Here is a 13,526-nt window from a genome sequence, read left to right as displayed (position 1 = left end):
AAAACTCAGTCGTGTCTTTCTTTCTTTGTGTTGGCTTTCTTGTCTTGGATCATTCTTTCTTCTCTTATACTTACGGTGTGTTTGTTTGGGGGATTTTGTGGGATTTCTACTATTCCCACAAAATTTTCCCTCCAAAAATATCAAATCAAACATTTATTTTTCATTTTTTATATTATACTAAAAATCAATTTTACATTCAAAACATCACATCAATTCTTATTTATATCACATCATACAACTATTCAAATTCAAAATTTTTACTATTCAAATCTCAACCCAAAATCCAAATTCTCAAACAAACACACCCTTAGTTTTTTGTTCATTTCAAGTTTGAATGGATTGTCTCGTCTTGTCTTGTCTGTACTTGCATTGCGTTCGAATATAATATTATTATGGTGCGGAGGAGGTATATATTAATGTTTCGGATCGAATCTGTATTGTATATCTTGGACATATGGATGAAGTTAAATGTATGGAATTGGATAAATATGCATACAACAAACAAATGTGGCAGTGGAAGGCATATCTCTATATATATGACAAACCAAACAACAATTTCAACTAAATTTGCTTATTTAATTTAAACGAAATTATTATGTTGTTAAATCAGTACAAAAAGGCCTACCTGTTGGGATCCCACAAGGAATATGATTTATTTTCGATAACTTAAGAACCCGGGCCATTACTCTTCAACTAGGTCCGACAAGTTTGAGATTCGGAGGCGGAAGTTTGAACTCATAATCTCACAGTCACGAGTCTACGGTCAAACCTAATTGTCTGCAAATTAGATCCGACAAAACAAGTCACCCTATATTAACCATGGAAACCCACAGCCGTTATTATTCGGGTGTTCGATTGTGCTCTAGGTAAACTCCCGAACAATCCTAATAGCCTCCAAACTAGACCCAAAAAAAGTCACACAACAAATCATGTGTTGCAAGTGAACCTGAAAACATTCGAGTTTAAAGTCATAATCTCAAGATCACGAGTCCATTTCTACACCACAGGGCCGTTCTTTACGGGACTATAATTAATTTTTTAAAGCGACATACGGTTGAGAGAGAGAGAGAGAGTCATGGATTTTGACACTATATACCAAACCATAGGATAGCATGGTCCATACCAACAACCAAGTATCATCGTGGCGTATCATATGTTTTGTCTGCCTCCCTTACAATCCCAATCTCAATTCGTAATGCATCAAACCACTTCTCTTCCCTCTCTCTCTCTCTCTTCGCCAAGAACCACAACAGCTTTGTCATCTCAAGAAAAGAGCCAAAAGTACAGACAACAATAATAATACCATGTCATTGCTGCCAATTGTACTGCTGATTGCGGTTGCCGCCGCCGCCGGGAATAATGCTGGACCCGCGTCCTCCTCCGGACCCAGAAGCTCCGTACGGAGCACCACCACCACCATGGGGGTAGTTAGGGCCACCTCCTCCTCCTCCTCGACCTACCCCTGTACCTGCACCACCTGGCATACCGCTAGAACCATAAGGGGGCGGTGCTCGCCCCTGAGGTGGGTATGGACCTTGGCCTCGACTTGGGTGGTTGTAGCCCCCGGAGGGATGCCCTCCCGGAGGATATCTCCCAGGCCCTGCTGAAGGTCCGCGGGGCTTACCGTAATGGTGACCGCCCCCGCCCGGTGCTCCAGCAACCTGGGGTTGGGAAACATGCATCTGCGGGTTCGGACCTGGGCGTATTTGGGTGTGAGTGTGACCCTGCTGAAATGGCGGCGGACGGGAATGCTGTTGCTGTAGCTTTAGGCGTTTTGCGTTCTCTTCTTGCTGGCGTTGCTGCTGCCGCTTTTTCTTTGTCTGGAACTCGTGGGAAGATTCGTATTTTGGCAAACTGACGGAAACAGGTTTAGTTTAGAATTAAGTAATTTATGTAGGTAGCATACGGAGAAGTTTAAGGGACGAACCTCTTGGGATCACAAGGCAATGGATCTGTCCAGAAATACTCAGCATCAAGAGCATCCTTGGCTGATATTCTCTATATAAATAAAGAGGGGGCAAATCACAAATGGTTTTAGGTAACTCAGCTGCACGCAGCAATGTTCTATGGTGATAATAATTAAACATAATGCTGCCAGATAATTGGGTTCTTGGCTAGAAGACACATGTACAATTAAGCAAAATCATGTTATAAATGAGATCATTATCCCATCGAATTAATTGAAACATGCCCTTAAACTGTTTTAAGGGAGGGATTAATAATCCATAAATTCAATCATTGATAAACCTGATCAGATTGAGTTAAGGGCTTATAACAATGTAGAAATAAGTTACTAGGGTGGATGAAGTAATTTATTCACCCTAATATTTCTTAGAATATGACTTATATTACCCTTGGATATGCATGCATATGTTGGGTGACACTAATATGAGAAACCTCAAAGGCAAGAGCAATTGGCCAGAAAATATTCGGTAGAGGTATATAGAAGAAGAGCATACCTGAGATGGGTCAAGAGTCAGCATCCGATCCAGTAAATCCAATGCATGACGATCAAAGCTAGAAAAAGGAAATTAAGAATGCATTCAGGCTCATCAACATAGGCAGATGTTGAAAAACCAAATCACCAATCTTTTATCACTTACTGCCTGAAATGTTCTCTGAGACGCCTCTTTGAAGCCCTTCCATGCTTGAAGTTGTTATACCAAGGGATTTTCGAGACCCCGGGCCAAATATCTTCGCTAGGCGCTCCACAAATATCAAAGATTTTATTTATTTGTTCCGGCTACAAAACAAAACCACAAAATCACAATACAACCTTAGATATGCAGAGAACATATCAGACAATCCATATAAACTGAACTGATGACTATGAAATCACCCTGTCAGAGGTTTTAACTTTATGGATAGAGATATGCATAAATCTGGATGAGTATGCAGGAAATTGAAAAACAATTAGCATTTTTTTGATAAATAAGTTCAAATTATTATAGGAATCCTCTGCAATTATTGCAGTATACAACTAATTCAAAAAATAATAAAAATGGACACCTCATCTTTCCCAGGAAAGATTGGTTTCCCATTGAGAAGCTCGGCAAAGATGCAACCAACAGACCACATATCAACTGCAGGGCCATACTTTGTGGCTCCGAGCAGCAACTCTGGTGGCCTACATGATTAAAACCAGATCGTTTAATGAATAAATTCAAGTTTTGCGCATTTGAAACTCAGGCACAATTGGTATTTGGCAGTTTACCTGTACCACAAGGTAATCACTCGATTTGTGAGATTAGCATTGTGTTCGTTTGAAAATGATCGAGCAAGACCAAAATCTGCAAGCTTTAGATTTCCTTCATTGTCAATCAGAAGATTTGAGCCTGCAATCCAAAGGGAAAGAGCTTCAAATTACTATAAAAAATGGAAAATGACTCAAGCTAAATAATTCTTTTCAGTTTTAACCTTTAATATCACGGTGAAGAACTTGATTTACATGACAGTAGTGAAGCCCGGTCAAAAGCTGCCTCATATAGCACTGAAAGAAGATAAAATATAGTGAAAACCCATTCATCGGCATGTTGCTCCTCTTCCCATCTGATATACCAATAAATCAATGTTCTTTTCAGGTTTATATACAAGTTTCGGACAATACCTTAATCTGTGCCACTGAAAATCTCATCCCAGGACGATCAGCAAGACCAGTCAAATCATGGTCCATATACTCAAAAACCATGTAAATTCCACCTTTGTACTTGTTGCCATCTGGAAGACCACAAAAGGTATATGAATGTGAAAACCATCAACATTAGCTTTCTGCCAACAGATAAGCTCTCGGACGGCTACACTCAGCTAAGACCAACAATTAAAAATTATCGTTTAACTACAATTCTAGAAAGAGTCTATTAACCTGGTGCCCCTTGTTCATCCTTCTCAGGACCTGGATGAAAATTACAAACTTCAGTTGCAGTGGAAAAACACAAGAGAATACAGTTTATAGCATATACAATAGCAAAATTAACATTACCAGTAGAGGTCACAATCTCTTTCAACTTGATAACATTCTCATGGTGAAGCTTCTTCAATATTTTAATTTCACGGATGGCTGTTATGGGAAACTGCAAGCACACAAGGATTTAAACGACATCCTATATTGGATTCTGTAAGTCGATTATAAATCAACAGGGATCTTCCACATCATTAACAGATGTAAGTCCGTACCCCCTCTCTTTCGTTGTCCATCCTGATTTTCTTTAAGGCAACAATTTCCCCTGTTTTGATTTCTTTAGCCATGTAAACTTGTCTGCACTTGCCAGATTTCCCACATTAGATTAGAGAAATCAAGCTTGAAAGTGAAACTTGAAGTTGTAACTATCACGTAGAGCTCACAATTCTACAGACTGGATAAAGAAATAATTACCCATAGGTTCCTTCACCAATCTGCTCCAATTTTTCGAAGCAATCGACGCTTCGAGAGCCCCAAGCCGGCACTTCGGTTACGTTCAGCTGCTCCGGCGCTGCTATCGCCATTCTCCTTCTCTCGCCTGCGTCTTGCAAACAAATCGCCGGATTGGCAAATGATTTAGAGCCAAAAGAATTTACCAAAACCCTAATTGAATAAAATAATAATCGCGAGAGGAAGAACCTACAAAAATTTGAAATTAGGGTTTAACAGTGCGTGGCGATTACAAAATTCAAACAAGCGAAGTCTGAATCCAATTGCGGTGAGCAATCTTCCGTCCGGCGCGGAGATCAAGAAAAACAATGCGGCGAAACTAACAAGACAGCGATCAGCTGTAGCACAACTGCACACGTCGGTTACAGGCGACGAAACACAACCTTACGCCAGCGGAAACATTATTGAAAATCCTAATGAAGATCTCCATTGTCAATAAGAACAAATATATATATACGTCAATCAAGAAAATATATATATATATTGCTTTACCCTAAAAAAGAGTATGATATACAGTTATTATTTACTTCCAGTTTTTATTTTTGTCCATAGCATTTTATGGCATTTTGTTTACAGAAATTGTACATTTAATCATATTTTAGTTTTTTTATTTCAAGTATATTCATTATTTATTTAAATTTTAAATCTTTGATTATTTCTATATTAAAATAATTGTTTTTATTAATATATTTTTAATTTTTTATTAATGAAATATTTCCTAAATTCTAATGTTTACAGTAATTATAATATTCTCTCCGTCCCAGATACTATATCCACCTTTGTCGTTTCTCTCCATTCCAAGTATATGTCACTTTATTATTATTTTTAAATGATTACACACTTTAATCTCATTTTAAATTTTTTAATTTTTTTTAAATTTTAATTAAACTAATTAGTTATCTTAATCTTAATTTATAATTATTTATATTATAAAATAATTATTTTTACTGATATATTCTTAATTATCTATTAATTACATCCCTCTTAAAATATTTTGGACTAGAGAAACATATAGTTAAAGAAGCGTATATTTGTTAATTTTCTTTATTTCTTTTTTATGAAGTGTGCAGCCGCTACCCTATACATAAACTCCTGTGAAATCTACTAGGCTCGACAAGTCAAGTTCTACTAGACTAATAATGTATGATATATAAATTTAAAGATGTCGTAGTTTGAATTTTTTGGCATTATAGACATCTTATAATATAAAAGTGAATTATTCCAACAAGTCCACTTATAACGAAAAAAATTTGATATGTAGTCATGATATTTATGTATATACGAACTTACTTATGTAAATTTTATATAAATAAAAAAAGTAAATGAATTGTTATCTATTTTTTTGTAAAATTTATAAAAATAAAAGTTGATAAATTATTTATTCATTTACATATTTATTTATTTTATAATAAATTTGTATAATTTAAATTTGTATTTACAAGTAAATATCAATTATGACGAAAAAGATATATCATATATATTTTAATTTAACATCACCTAATAAATAAAACTTGAAGTACGTCTTTTTGCATTTTTACTATATACAATAGATTTTGAGCAAGTTTGCTTAACTTGCAATATTAAGACTGAATTGTATGGCATGATTGAGGAATTGAAAATTCTCTATATAAAATAAATAAATAAATAAATGTATAAGGATGGGCCAAAGGCCCAATATTGAAAGCTACACGGGCCTGATTATTTTAATTGGGAATCGTATTCAGAAAAAGACCCGATTATTTTTATTAAACATAATAAAGGCTACAGAGAATCAGCCGCCAAATAATAATCTCTGAGAGCAAGCGACAAGCGACGAGACGAGACGAGACGAGAATCGGAGCGGATAATATCACTTAGCTAGCTGTAGGCCTTACGCGGACCGAGATCTCATACTGCTACTCTCGCCATGGCTGCTTAAGGTCAATGTTGTGTGGATCGGTTTTCCTGTTTATTTTCTATTGATTTCTGACCGTGGATGCAGATTCTGGCTTGCTTTGTCTCTGGTTCTTAATTGATTGATTTACAGTGGATGATTTTGTGAGGATTTCTGCTGTTTAATTGCGTCAGAGGAATAACCGGACTTAGCTGGTGTTGTAGTAAACGAATTGAATCATTTCCGCCCCCTATTTTGTGAAGTTTACGCCATTTGAATTAATGTGTTGAAACTTGAAAGGATTTTGGTTTTTTGTTCGAGTAGGAGGAATGATTGGAAATCTTCGCCATGCTTTAGTAAAAGAAAAATTGAATGTTTTGTTTTGGCTGTGTTGGTTCCTCCCTATTTAATTGGCGGTGAAAATTGAGATTGCATTATTTTTTCTACATACGGATAGTGCAACAGTAGAAGAAGAGAAAAACAATGAAACCAAATCACAATAATATGTATTTTTTAGATATTTTAGATACTTGGATTATAGCATTTTTGTGTAAATTATCGAACTTTCTAGTAAATTCAAGTTGGTTTCTATTCGAGGGATGTTAGATATTTAGCTTATTGTTTAGATTATGATTTGATTGTATTCATCAGATTCCATTGTTTTAATTCAAAATTTAGGCGTTGGATCTCTTTAGAATCTTGTTTTAGCTTCTAGGCATTCTTGCTGGAGATCAATCAGGAGGAGGAGGATTCCATTGAGAGTGATGGCGGAAGAAGAGAAGGATAAGAATGTAGTCGAGATATTAGAGGACAACATCCCCATCGATATCAACGTAGTCGAGATATTAGAGGACAACATCCCCATCGATATCAACAAATACATAAACTTGGTCCAGTCGCCGCACTGTGGCGCCATTGCGACATTTGCTGGGACTACGCGGGACACCTTTGAGGGGAAGTCCGTGGTGGAGCTACGATATGAGGCATACGTTCCCATGGCAATTCGGTGCATAAAATCAATCTGTTCGTCCGTGAGATCATTGTGGAAGGTGAACGCAATTGCAGTGGCACACCGCGTAGGGCGAGTCCCAGTGGGTGAAACGAGCGTATTCATCGCAGTGTCGTCGGTGCACCGGAGCGATGCATTGGATGGGTGCAAGTATATAATCGATGAGGTGAAGGGGACAGTGCCGATATGGAAGAAAGAAGTGTATAGCAATGGGGAGGTGTGGAAAGAGAATTCCGAGTATTTGGAGAGGCGCGACCAACTCGGTGAGAAGAAAAAGGGATGTTGTGCGGGAAAGGTTAAGGTAAATCCCGATGCAGACCATGTGTGATAACACATAATACAACAGTTGATTTTAGCACATAATAATGATAATAGCACATTTTTATCGTACATGTATTGTGTAAAATAAAAATATGCTATTGGTATATTTCGTTCGTGCTGATTTGACACCATTATATTCAAATCAGCACGGTATTAATTCTCCGCATTCACTAATATTAATAGTTCCTAAACCCGAGTTCAAAGTGTTTTATTATATTATAACCTACTTTTAGTACTTACTAGCAGTATCCACCAAGATCAAAATCACAAGCTTTAATTGAAACAAAATCCAAACCAACAATTGTTAAGAGATAGATGATCATACTCGAGAATTAACTAACTGCGCCTTGACGACGGGGACAAGCAGTCGTATGCTCTCTCCATGCGCGACGTAATGAGCAGCTTATGGTCAGGTTTCAGCCCCGGCTTTGCCAGATCCATCATGTCCTGTCTCAAACTGTATGCAAAATGATTAGTCAGAAAAATCATAAATACGATGCTTACCTATTCCCAAGCCTATAACAAACACCCGAGGTGTGAGGAAAAGAACACACTAACCTTATCCATTCACCTGTTGCCTTTGCATGCCCCTCTACCGTGCAGTGTAATGAATCCAGAAAACACAGCACCAGCCCGTACATGCATTGGGCATCGTTTTCCTGCCGAATTATAGATATATATCAGTTAGATAATGCTTTTCCGAAAATGTTGTTGGAAGTATGCATTACAGTTAGTGTTGCAGGTACACATACCAGGCCTTGATTATTGAAATTTTGCATCTGCATTATAGCTCTCTCAATCTCCACTAGCAGAAGCCTTCTTTGGATACGAGCAACTCGTCCTCTACCTTCAGCACGGGTATCCTAATTTCAAGATTTAGTAACAATCTTACAATCCCATATCAATTGTGGCTCCTACATATTCTCAAAACGTGTATTTGAATCTCTATCAAACTGTTGATCTAATATTGGAGGCACGCTCAAACTGTTTTACCTGTTTCAACCATGCTCGTACCAACATGGCTAGAGCAAGAGAGATGAAGAACGCTGGCAAAGCAGCTAAGATAGCAAAGTTAATTTCGTTGGCCCTCAGGATCTGATCCAGCTCAAGCATTGCCCTGCTTAGAAAAAACAGGCAATAAGGGATGATCTCCCAAAAGTACTACATAATTAAGATTCCAAAGCACCAAAGAATTAACTCACTCTTCAATATCTAATTTTAACTTCTGAACCTGTATTAGAGAAGGTGCGTCAGATGACGAAGAACATAAATTATTGAATGTTGCAGAGTCAGGTATGTTACCTGAATTAGAAGAGCACGGACGAGTTCTCCGCCCACAAGACCCTGGATTGGATGCATGAGTTCTTTTTCATATCTGAAAATTAATCTCTTAGTACTTCATCTACCAATAGGTTGTCAAGCATAGATGCATCCCATATGCTTATCAAGAAAGTCAAAAGGCTTAAATTTTACCTATCACATCAATGTCATTATGGCACCCAAACATGATAGCAACAATTTTGATTTTATAATTCCTGGGGAGGCTAATTTTTAAAAGTTCTAAGTTCATCAAGTGAATATCATCTGCTAATTCCCATGCCAACTTGAAAAGAGTGAAAAAAAAATGTTGATGTGAAAGCAGATGAAACTTCTTAAATAACTTATATTGATATATCTCTGTGTGTATGAAGAAACCACAAGCAACCCAGGCTCAGTTCTTTTAGCAACTCTTTAAAGTTTCAATACTATGCAATCCCACGCTCTTTGAGAAAACTACATGATTCTCTCTCACAAAAACATAACATCAAATCACTATGAAAACACAAAACACAAACCAAACACACCCCTAGCGTTCAAGAATTGAAGGTTATGAAATCAATAGGGACTTGAATAAGAAAAACATTTGATTCATATGGTTAGCACCAGAATACTTGCTTGCATAGCTGGATATGCAACAATATATGATCTGGTTTGCCTTGATAGAAGAATCAACTATATCAAAATTAAGATATTTGGTCAATCTTAATCTACAAGATTTCTGATACATGTCAATATATTAAAGAAACATGAATTATCCTAAAGAGCGAAATCCAGAAGAACCCAAATACAGTAATGCTAGTAAAAATAGAGGGCCTTGCTAGAAAAGGTTTTCTAAAGACTGCAAAAAATAGTTTACCTGGTCATTACAATCTCAAGCATTTCCTGGTCAGAAGTATTCTCTGGAAATCTTTTACCTGTTGTTTGCTCGCTAAAAGCTAGGAGTGTTCTGCCAAAAGAAAATGAACTTGGTTTTAATAAGCAAAGTTTTCCAAACAGATTGAAATGAAGAAAATAAGTTCAGCTAAATTCCTTTGGATTAAGGAAAAAACAAAACACATCACCCTTTCCTAAAAAAAATATAAATAAAAACTAATGCCCATAACGAAATGTTTTAGAATGCATGTACATTTATTCATCCAACATGCACTCTCATGTGCAAGCAGTTTTTTTTGCATAAAACCTTTAGCATGGAACTATCAGAAAAGTTGGTAAGGGACATAAGTTAATTATTTATTTAGTAAATATGTGATGTAAGGAAAATATTTATTTGTCATAGTTTACAAGGTTGGAACTAGTGCAGTCAATCAAAGCAAGATAATACTTGCCAAATTATAACAAAGGGGCGTGAATTACATAGAATATTCAAATTTATTTGTAGGTTGCTAAAGATGTAGTATTAATCCATGGTTACAACAATTAAACATGCAGAACAAATGCTGATCAGTGAACTCTATAAAAGTGCAATAGACAAGAACAAATGGATGGAGCTTTCTTCTCTTCGGCTATTGCATACCTATGTAGAGAGTCAGCTGTCAACTGCACCTCTTCCCGTTCCATTGCACCTTTTTGTCTTTTTCTGAAGGTTTCAAAAAGCTCATCCCTTATGGAAAGAACCTAATTTTAAAATAATAATAGCAACAGGAAGAGAGAGAGAGAGAGAGAGTTTAAAACCATCAGCAGAAGAGAATAGTCCGATGCATTATATCATCACACCAAAATATAATAAAGTAAATTCGGAAAATATGATAGGTAAGTGCCAACATAAGCACCCTAACTGACATGAATCAATTGCAACACAATAATCAAGGATTCAAAAACATACCGGCTGCTCTACGTGATCATTCCAAAAGCTTTTAGCTGAGTCCTTCGCTTCACGAATCCAATTGTCAATGTCGGAGCTTCCCATCAATTTGCTATGACGAAGTAGCCACAATGAACAAACAGAAACACCCAAAATTCCACAGCTGTAACGTATCCAGTACAAAGTTACTTTCCTTGGCTTGCGATGTTTGGAAACCTGAACAAGATCACATATTTTAGGAATTTAGCCTATAGTAAGACCCAGATAAGATTTCTTGCAACAACGACACTACCTTGCAGAGAATTAGTTGAACTAGAATCCTATCTTAGCATAGCCAATATTCACAGGCATAGGCATTGCTGGAAGAGATATTTTCCTAAAAGACAATAGGTAAAAAAAGTTGAAAGAAGCAATTAATTTCAGATTATCATTATGCTCTTTGTCCTATTATAATTCTGAGTTGAACTTATCTAATGGTCCAGTGAGATGGCAGTTTCATAATAAAGGAACCATTAAAACAAAACAAGCATGAGAAAAGCAAAAAACCAAAGAGATCATTCTAGGGAAACTCTTACAAGAACAGACAAGTAAGAGTCCAATCTGCGTAGATTTTCATAAACCAAGTTGATGGAATCTCGAATATCGTGATCAGTCCATTGAGAAATATTCTTTACTTCAGAAAGTTTTTCAAACATCAGAGGCTCCAAGTAACTTTCTTGCTCTGATGAGCCAATCTGCACACTCATCAGAATATAAAATAAATAACAATAATAAGTGGGGTAAGCAGTAAATGGAAAGTTCAAGCAATAGAATTGACCAAGGCTGTCTATGACATACGGTACACATGCAACAAATGTAAGGCAGTATTCGACTAGTCCAAGGAAATAAAAATAGTAGTTACATAAGCTATAACAGGACACCACACCTGGCTATTTGACTGAAAATAAGCAATTGAAGCTTCCAATTTCATAAATGATTCATTGATGGCAAGCAATAGTGCAGGCAGTGAATTCTCTGGATCCTTGACCAGATCCTCACCAATCTTATCAACATCCATATAAACCTGTGTACATCACCAATCAAAGGACAAATTAACTTACACACATTATCCAACAAATAATAAATTTTACCCAATATTTGAATCTATAGTCAATTTAGAATTATATCCTAGAACATGAAGCTCTAAAATACTTCTGACCAAAAATGATAGAGATGCTATCATTTGTCCTGGTCTCATACCACAAGATTGTCCAATGTCAACAAAATAACATGCTGGTTTAATGGTTCAGAATGCTCAAAATTAAATAAGGAATAATAATGCCTAACCTTGGCCAAAAATGTAGCTAAAAAGTATCTTAAGCTAGTCAATACACTAATCCTCTCAGATATATGAGATGATGCAGAAGAATAAAGCTTCTGCATCCCAGAAACATCAGCTAGACAATCACGTAGCAGTTGAGCACTACCATTAGCAAAAGCATACGGTCCCCGTTCACATAACATGAAGTATGCTTTCCGAGCATTTGAACCCTGAAACATGAAGATGCATTTCACATCATTGAGAAATTGTTACAAAATAACTGCTACTTGCCAGTACAAAATAAATAGAGCTCCATACTAACCTCAGCTCTGAATTGCCAAAAATCTAAATGCTTCTGGATTCTGTGCAGATTTTGAATTGTGCTCCCGATAATATCTTCCATAACATCAAAAATTCTACACGCCTCTGGTGTAAACCTACATGTAGAGCATGATACATTATTTTCTAACTAAATAAACGTTGAACAGAATCATTCCGATTATATTCTTTCACTCTCACTGACAAATATAAAACGACGATGAAATTTACTATTACAAAAATAGCAAGGTATTCCAGCCACAACTTTTAACCAAAATATATTTACATAAGACGGATCTTAGAACCAGCTACTCAAACTATCCCTCCTTTCATCCCTTCCCATCCAAAATGCATTCCAAAGCCATTTCACCTCAGAGGAAAAAAAAAAAAAAAAGGCTAACCAAGTATCACTAACTTCAAATAAGAATGACGAGCAAACAGCAAACAATTAGCCAATATTGAATCCATACGCAGATGATCGGTCGAGAGAAGCGGCAGCCGCAGCAGACGGCAACGGTAGGGGTAAGCAAGTTTTCCTGCGTCTCCGCCTCGACGAACCATAGAAGTTCGCGATCCTCGACAGAACACCGTCGGTCGGTAACAACGAAGCAGGTAAGAAGCTTCGGAGCCGATTGTAAAGATAGTTGGAGTAGATTGAGACAAGACTTCCTTCCCCCTCGTTTGACGGCAACGGAAAATCGCTATCCGGCGAAACCTCCATGACTGCACGGAACAACAGCTCAACGGACAACTGCGCGTCGTTTGCGCGCCTCTGAAATGGAAAGTCAGCTCGGAAATGGGGTTTGGAAAGAAGCCGGCGACAGGAAGCCGACTGCACTTTGGGCCCTGAATGGGCTTTTAAATACTGGGCCACATCAAACACAGCACTATTTATTTGGGCTTTCTATACTGGGCTTTTGAAGTTACAAAGATTTATAAGTAACTTTACAATATAAGAGCCCAATCAAAGGATTTATTTTTAACTATATTTAAATTTTAAAATATTTTAAAATTTTTACAAAAATATAAAAACAAAAATTTACATGAATTAGGATGAAGGAAATATAAAAACATTTTACAATATCTTCATGTATTATTATAGCTCTGTTTACACAACACTGCTCATTTGACACTTTTATTTTCTTAAAAAAAAATCATATAAAAAATAAAAATAAA

At 36.6% G+C, this 13,526-nt stretch overlaps 3 protein-coding genes across 7 annotated transcripts; 1 reads left to right on the top strand and 2 right to left on the bottom strand.

The window, feature by feature from the left end:
* Positions 1-932: 932 nt before the first annotated feature.
* On the bottom strand, positions 933-4,850 carry LOC127259258 (cyclin-dependent kinase C-2-like). Of its 2 annotated transcripts, none has more exons than XM_051286462.1 (13): positions 4,602-4,850; positions 4,373-4,502; positions 4,174-4,255; positions 3,980-4,070; positions 3,863-3,892; positions 3,608-3,717; positions 3,418-3,490; positions 3,215-3,335; positions 3,010-3,127; positions 2,604-2,743; positions 2,460-2,517; positions 1,928-1,998; positions 933-1,854 (listed from the first exon to the last, which is right to left on the bottom strand). In XM_051286462.1, the coding sequence occupies exons 2-13, from the start codon at positions 4,480-4,482 to the stop codon at positions 1,308-1,310; spliced, it is 1,551 nt and encodes a 516-aa protein (XP_051142419.1). In that variant the 5' UTR covers positions 4,483-4,502; positions 4,602-4,850; the 3' UTR covers positions 933-1,307. The 2 variants fall into 2 exon arrangements, with proteins under 2 accessions (XP_051142419.1, XP_051142420.1); XM_051286463.1 differs by having other exon boundaries at positions 4,373-4,496.
* Positions 4,851-6,167: 1,317 nt separating this feature from the next.
* On the top strand, positions 6,168-7,807 carry LOC127259415 (molybdopterin synthase catalytic subunit-like). Of its 3 annotated transcripts, none has more exons than XM_051286740.1 (2): positions 6,168-6,327; positions 6,997-7,807. In XM_051286740.1, exon 2 carries the CDS (start codon positions 7,046-7,048, stop codon positions 7,616-7,618), a length of 573 nt encoding a protein of 190 aa, XP_051142697.1. In that variant the 5' UTR covers positions 6,168-6,327; positions 6,997-7,045; the 3' UTR covers positions 7,619-7,807. The 3 variants fall into 3 exon arrangements, with proteins under 3 accessions (XP_051142697.1, XP_051142699.1, XP_051142698.1); XM_051286742.1 differs by having other exon boundaries at positions 6,171-6,327; positions 6,960-7,807; XM_051286741.1 differs by having other exon boundaries at positions 6,172-6,327; positions 6,990-7,807.
* A 60-nt stretch (positions 7,808-7,867) lies between these two features.
* Positions 7,868-13,230, bottom strand: LOC127259413 (protein DGS1, mitochondrial). 2 transcript variants are annotated; one of them, XM_051286736.1, is made up of 14 exons: positions 12,821-13,230; positions 12,355-12,469; positions 12,059-12,262; positions 11,658-11,795; positions 11,308-11,466; positions 10,754-10,948; positions 10,445-10,545; positions 9,788-9,877; positions 8,914-8,986; positions 8,814-8,842; positions 8,605-8,728; positions 8,364-8,474; positions 8,170-8,270; positions 7,868-8,068 (listed from the first exon to the last, which is right to left on the bottom strand). In XM_051286736.1, exons 1-14 carry the CDS (start codon positions 13,069-13,071, stop codon positions 7,948-7,950), a joined length of 1,812 nt encoding a protein of 603 aa, XP_051142693.1. In that variant the 5' UTR covers positions 13,072-13,230; the 3' UTR covers positions 7,868-7,947. The 2 variants fall into 2 exon arrangements, with proteins under 2 accessions (XP_051142693.1, XP_051142694.1); XM_051286737.1 differs by lacking the exon at positions 12,821-13,230 and adding an exon at positions 12,637-12,738.
* Between the last annotated feature and the right edge of the window lie 296 nt (positions 13,231-13,526).

Source organism: Andrographis paniculata, unplaced genomic scaffold, assembly GCF_009805555.1.
Source record: "Andrographis paniculata isolate CXL003 unplaced genomic scaffold, ASM980555v1 Contig60END, whole genome shotgun sequence".
In the NCBI taxonomy this organism is placed as follows: domain Eukaryota; kingdom Viridiplantae; phylum Streptophyta; class Magnoliopsida; order Lamiales; family Acanthaceae; genus Andrographis; species Andrographis paniculata.
Note: the sequence above shows the minus strand (reverse complement) of the source record. Positions and strands in the feature narration are given on the sequence as shown.

Coding starts and splice junctions, on each gene's coding strand:
- LOC127259415 (XM_051286740.1), top strand. CDS start 7,046: ATGGCGGAAGAAGAGAAGGATAAGAATGTAGTCGAGATATTAGAGGAC.
- LOC127259258 (XM_051286462.1), bottom strand. CDS start 4,482: ATGGCGATAGCAGCGCCGGAGCAGCTGAACGTAACCGAAGTGCCGGCT. Junction 3,718..3,862: donor GGATGAACAAGGGGCACCAG/GTTAATAGACTC, acceptor GTGGTCTTCCAG/ATGGCAACAAGTACAAAGGT. Junction 3,336..3,417: donor TCTTCACCGTGATATTAAAG/GTTAAAACTGAA, acceptor TTTGGATTGCAG/GCTCAAATCTTCTGATTGAC.
- LOC127259413 (XM_051286736.1), bottom strand. CDS start 13,071: ATGGAGGTTTCGCCGGATAGCGATTTTCCGTTGCCGTCAAACGAGGGG. Junction 8,475..8,604: donor TACGAGCATGGTTGAAACAG/GTAAAACAGTTT, acceptor TCTTGAAATTAG/GATACCCGTGCTGAAGGTAG. Junction 8,271..8,363: donor ATTTCAATAATCAAGGCCTG/GTATGTGTACCT, acceptor ATAATTCGGCAG/GAAAACGATGCCCAATGCAT.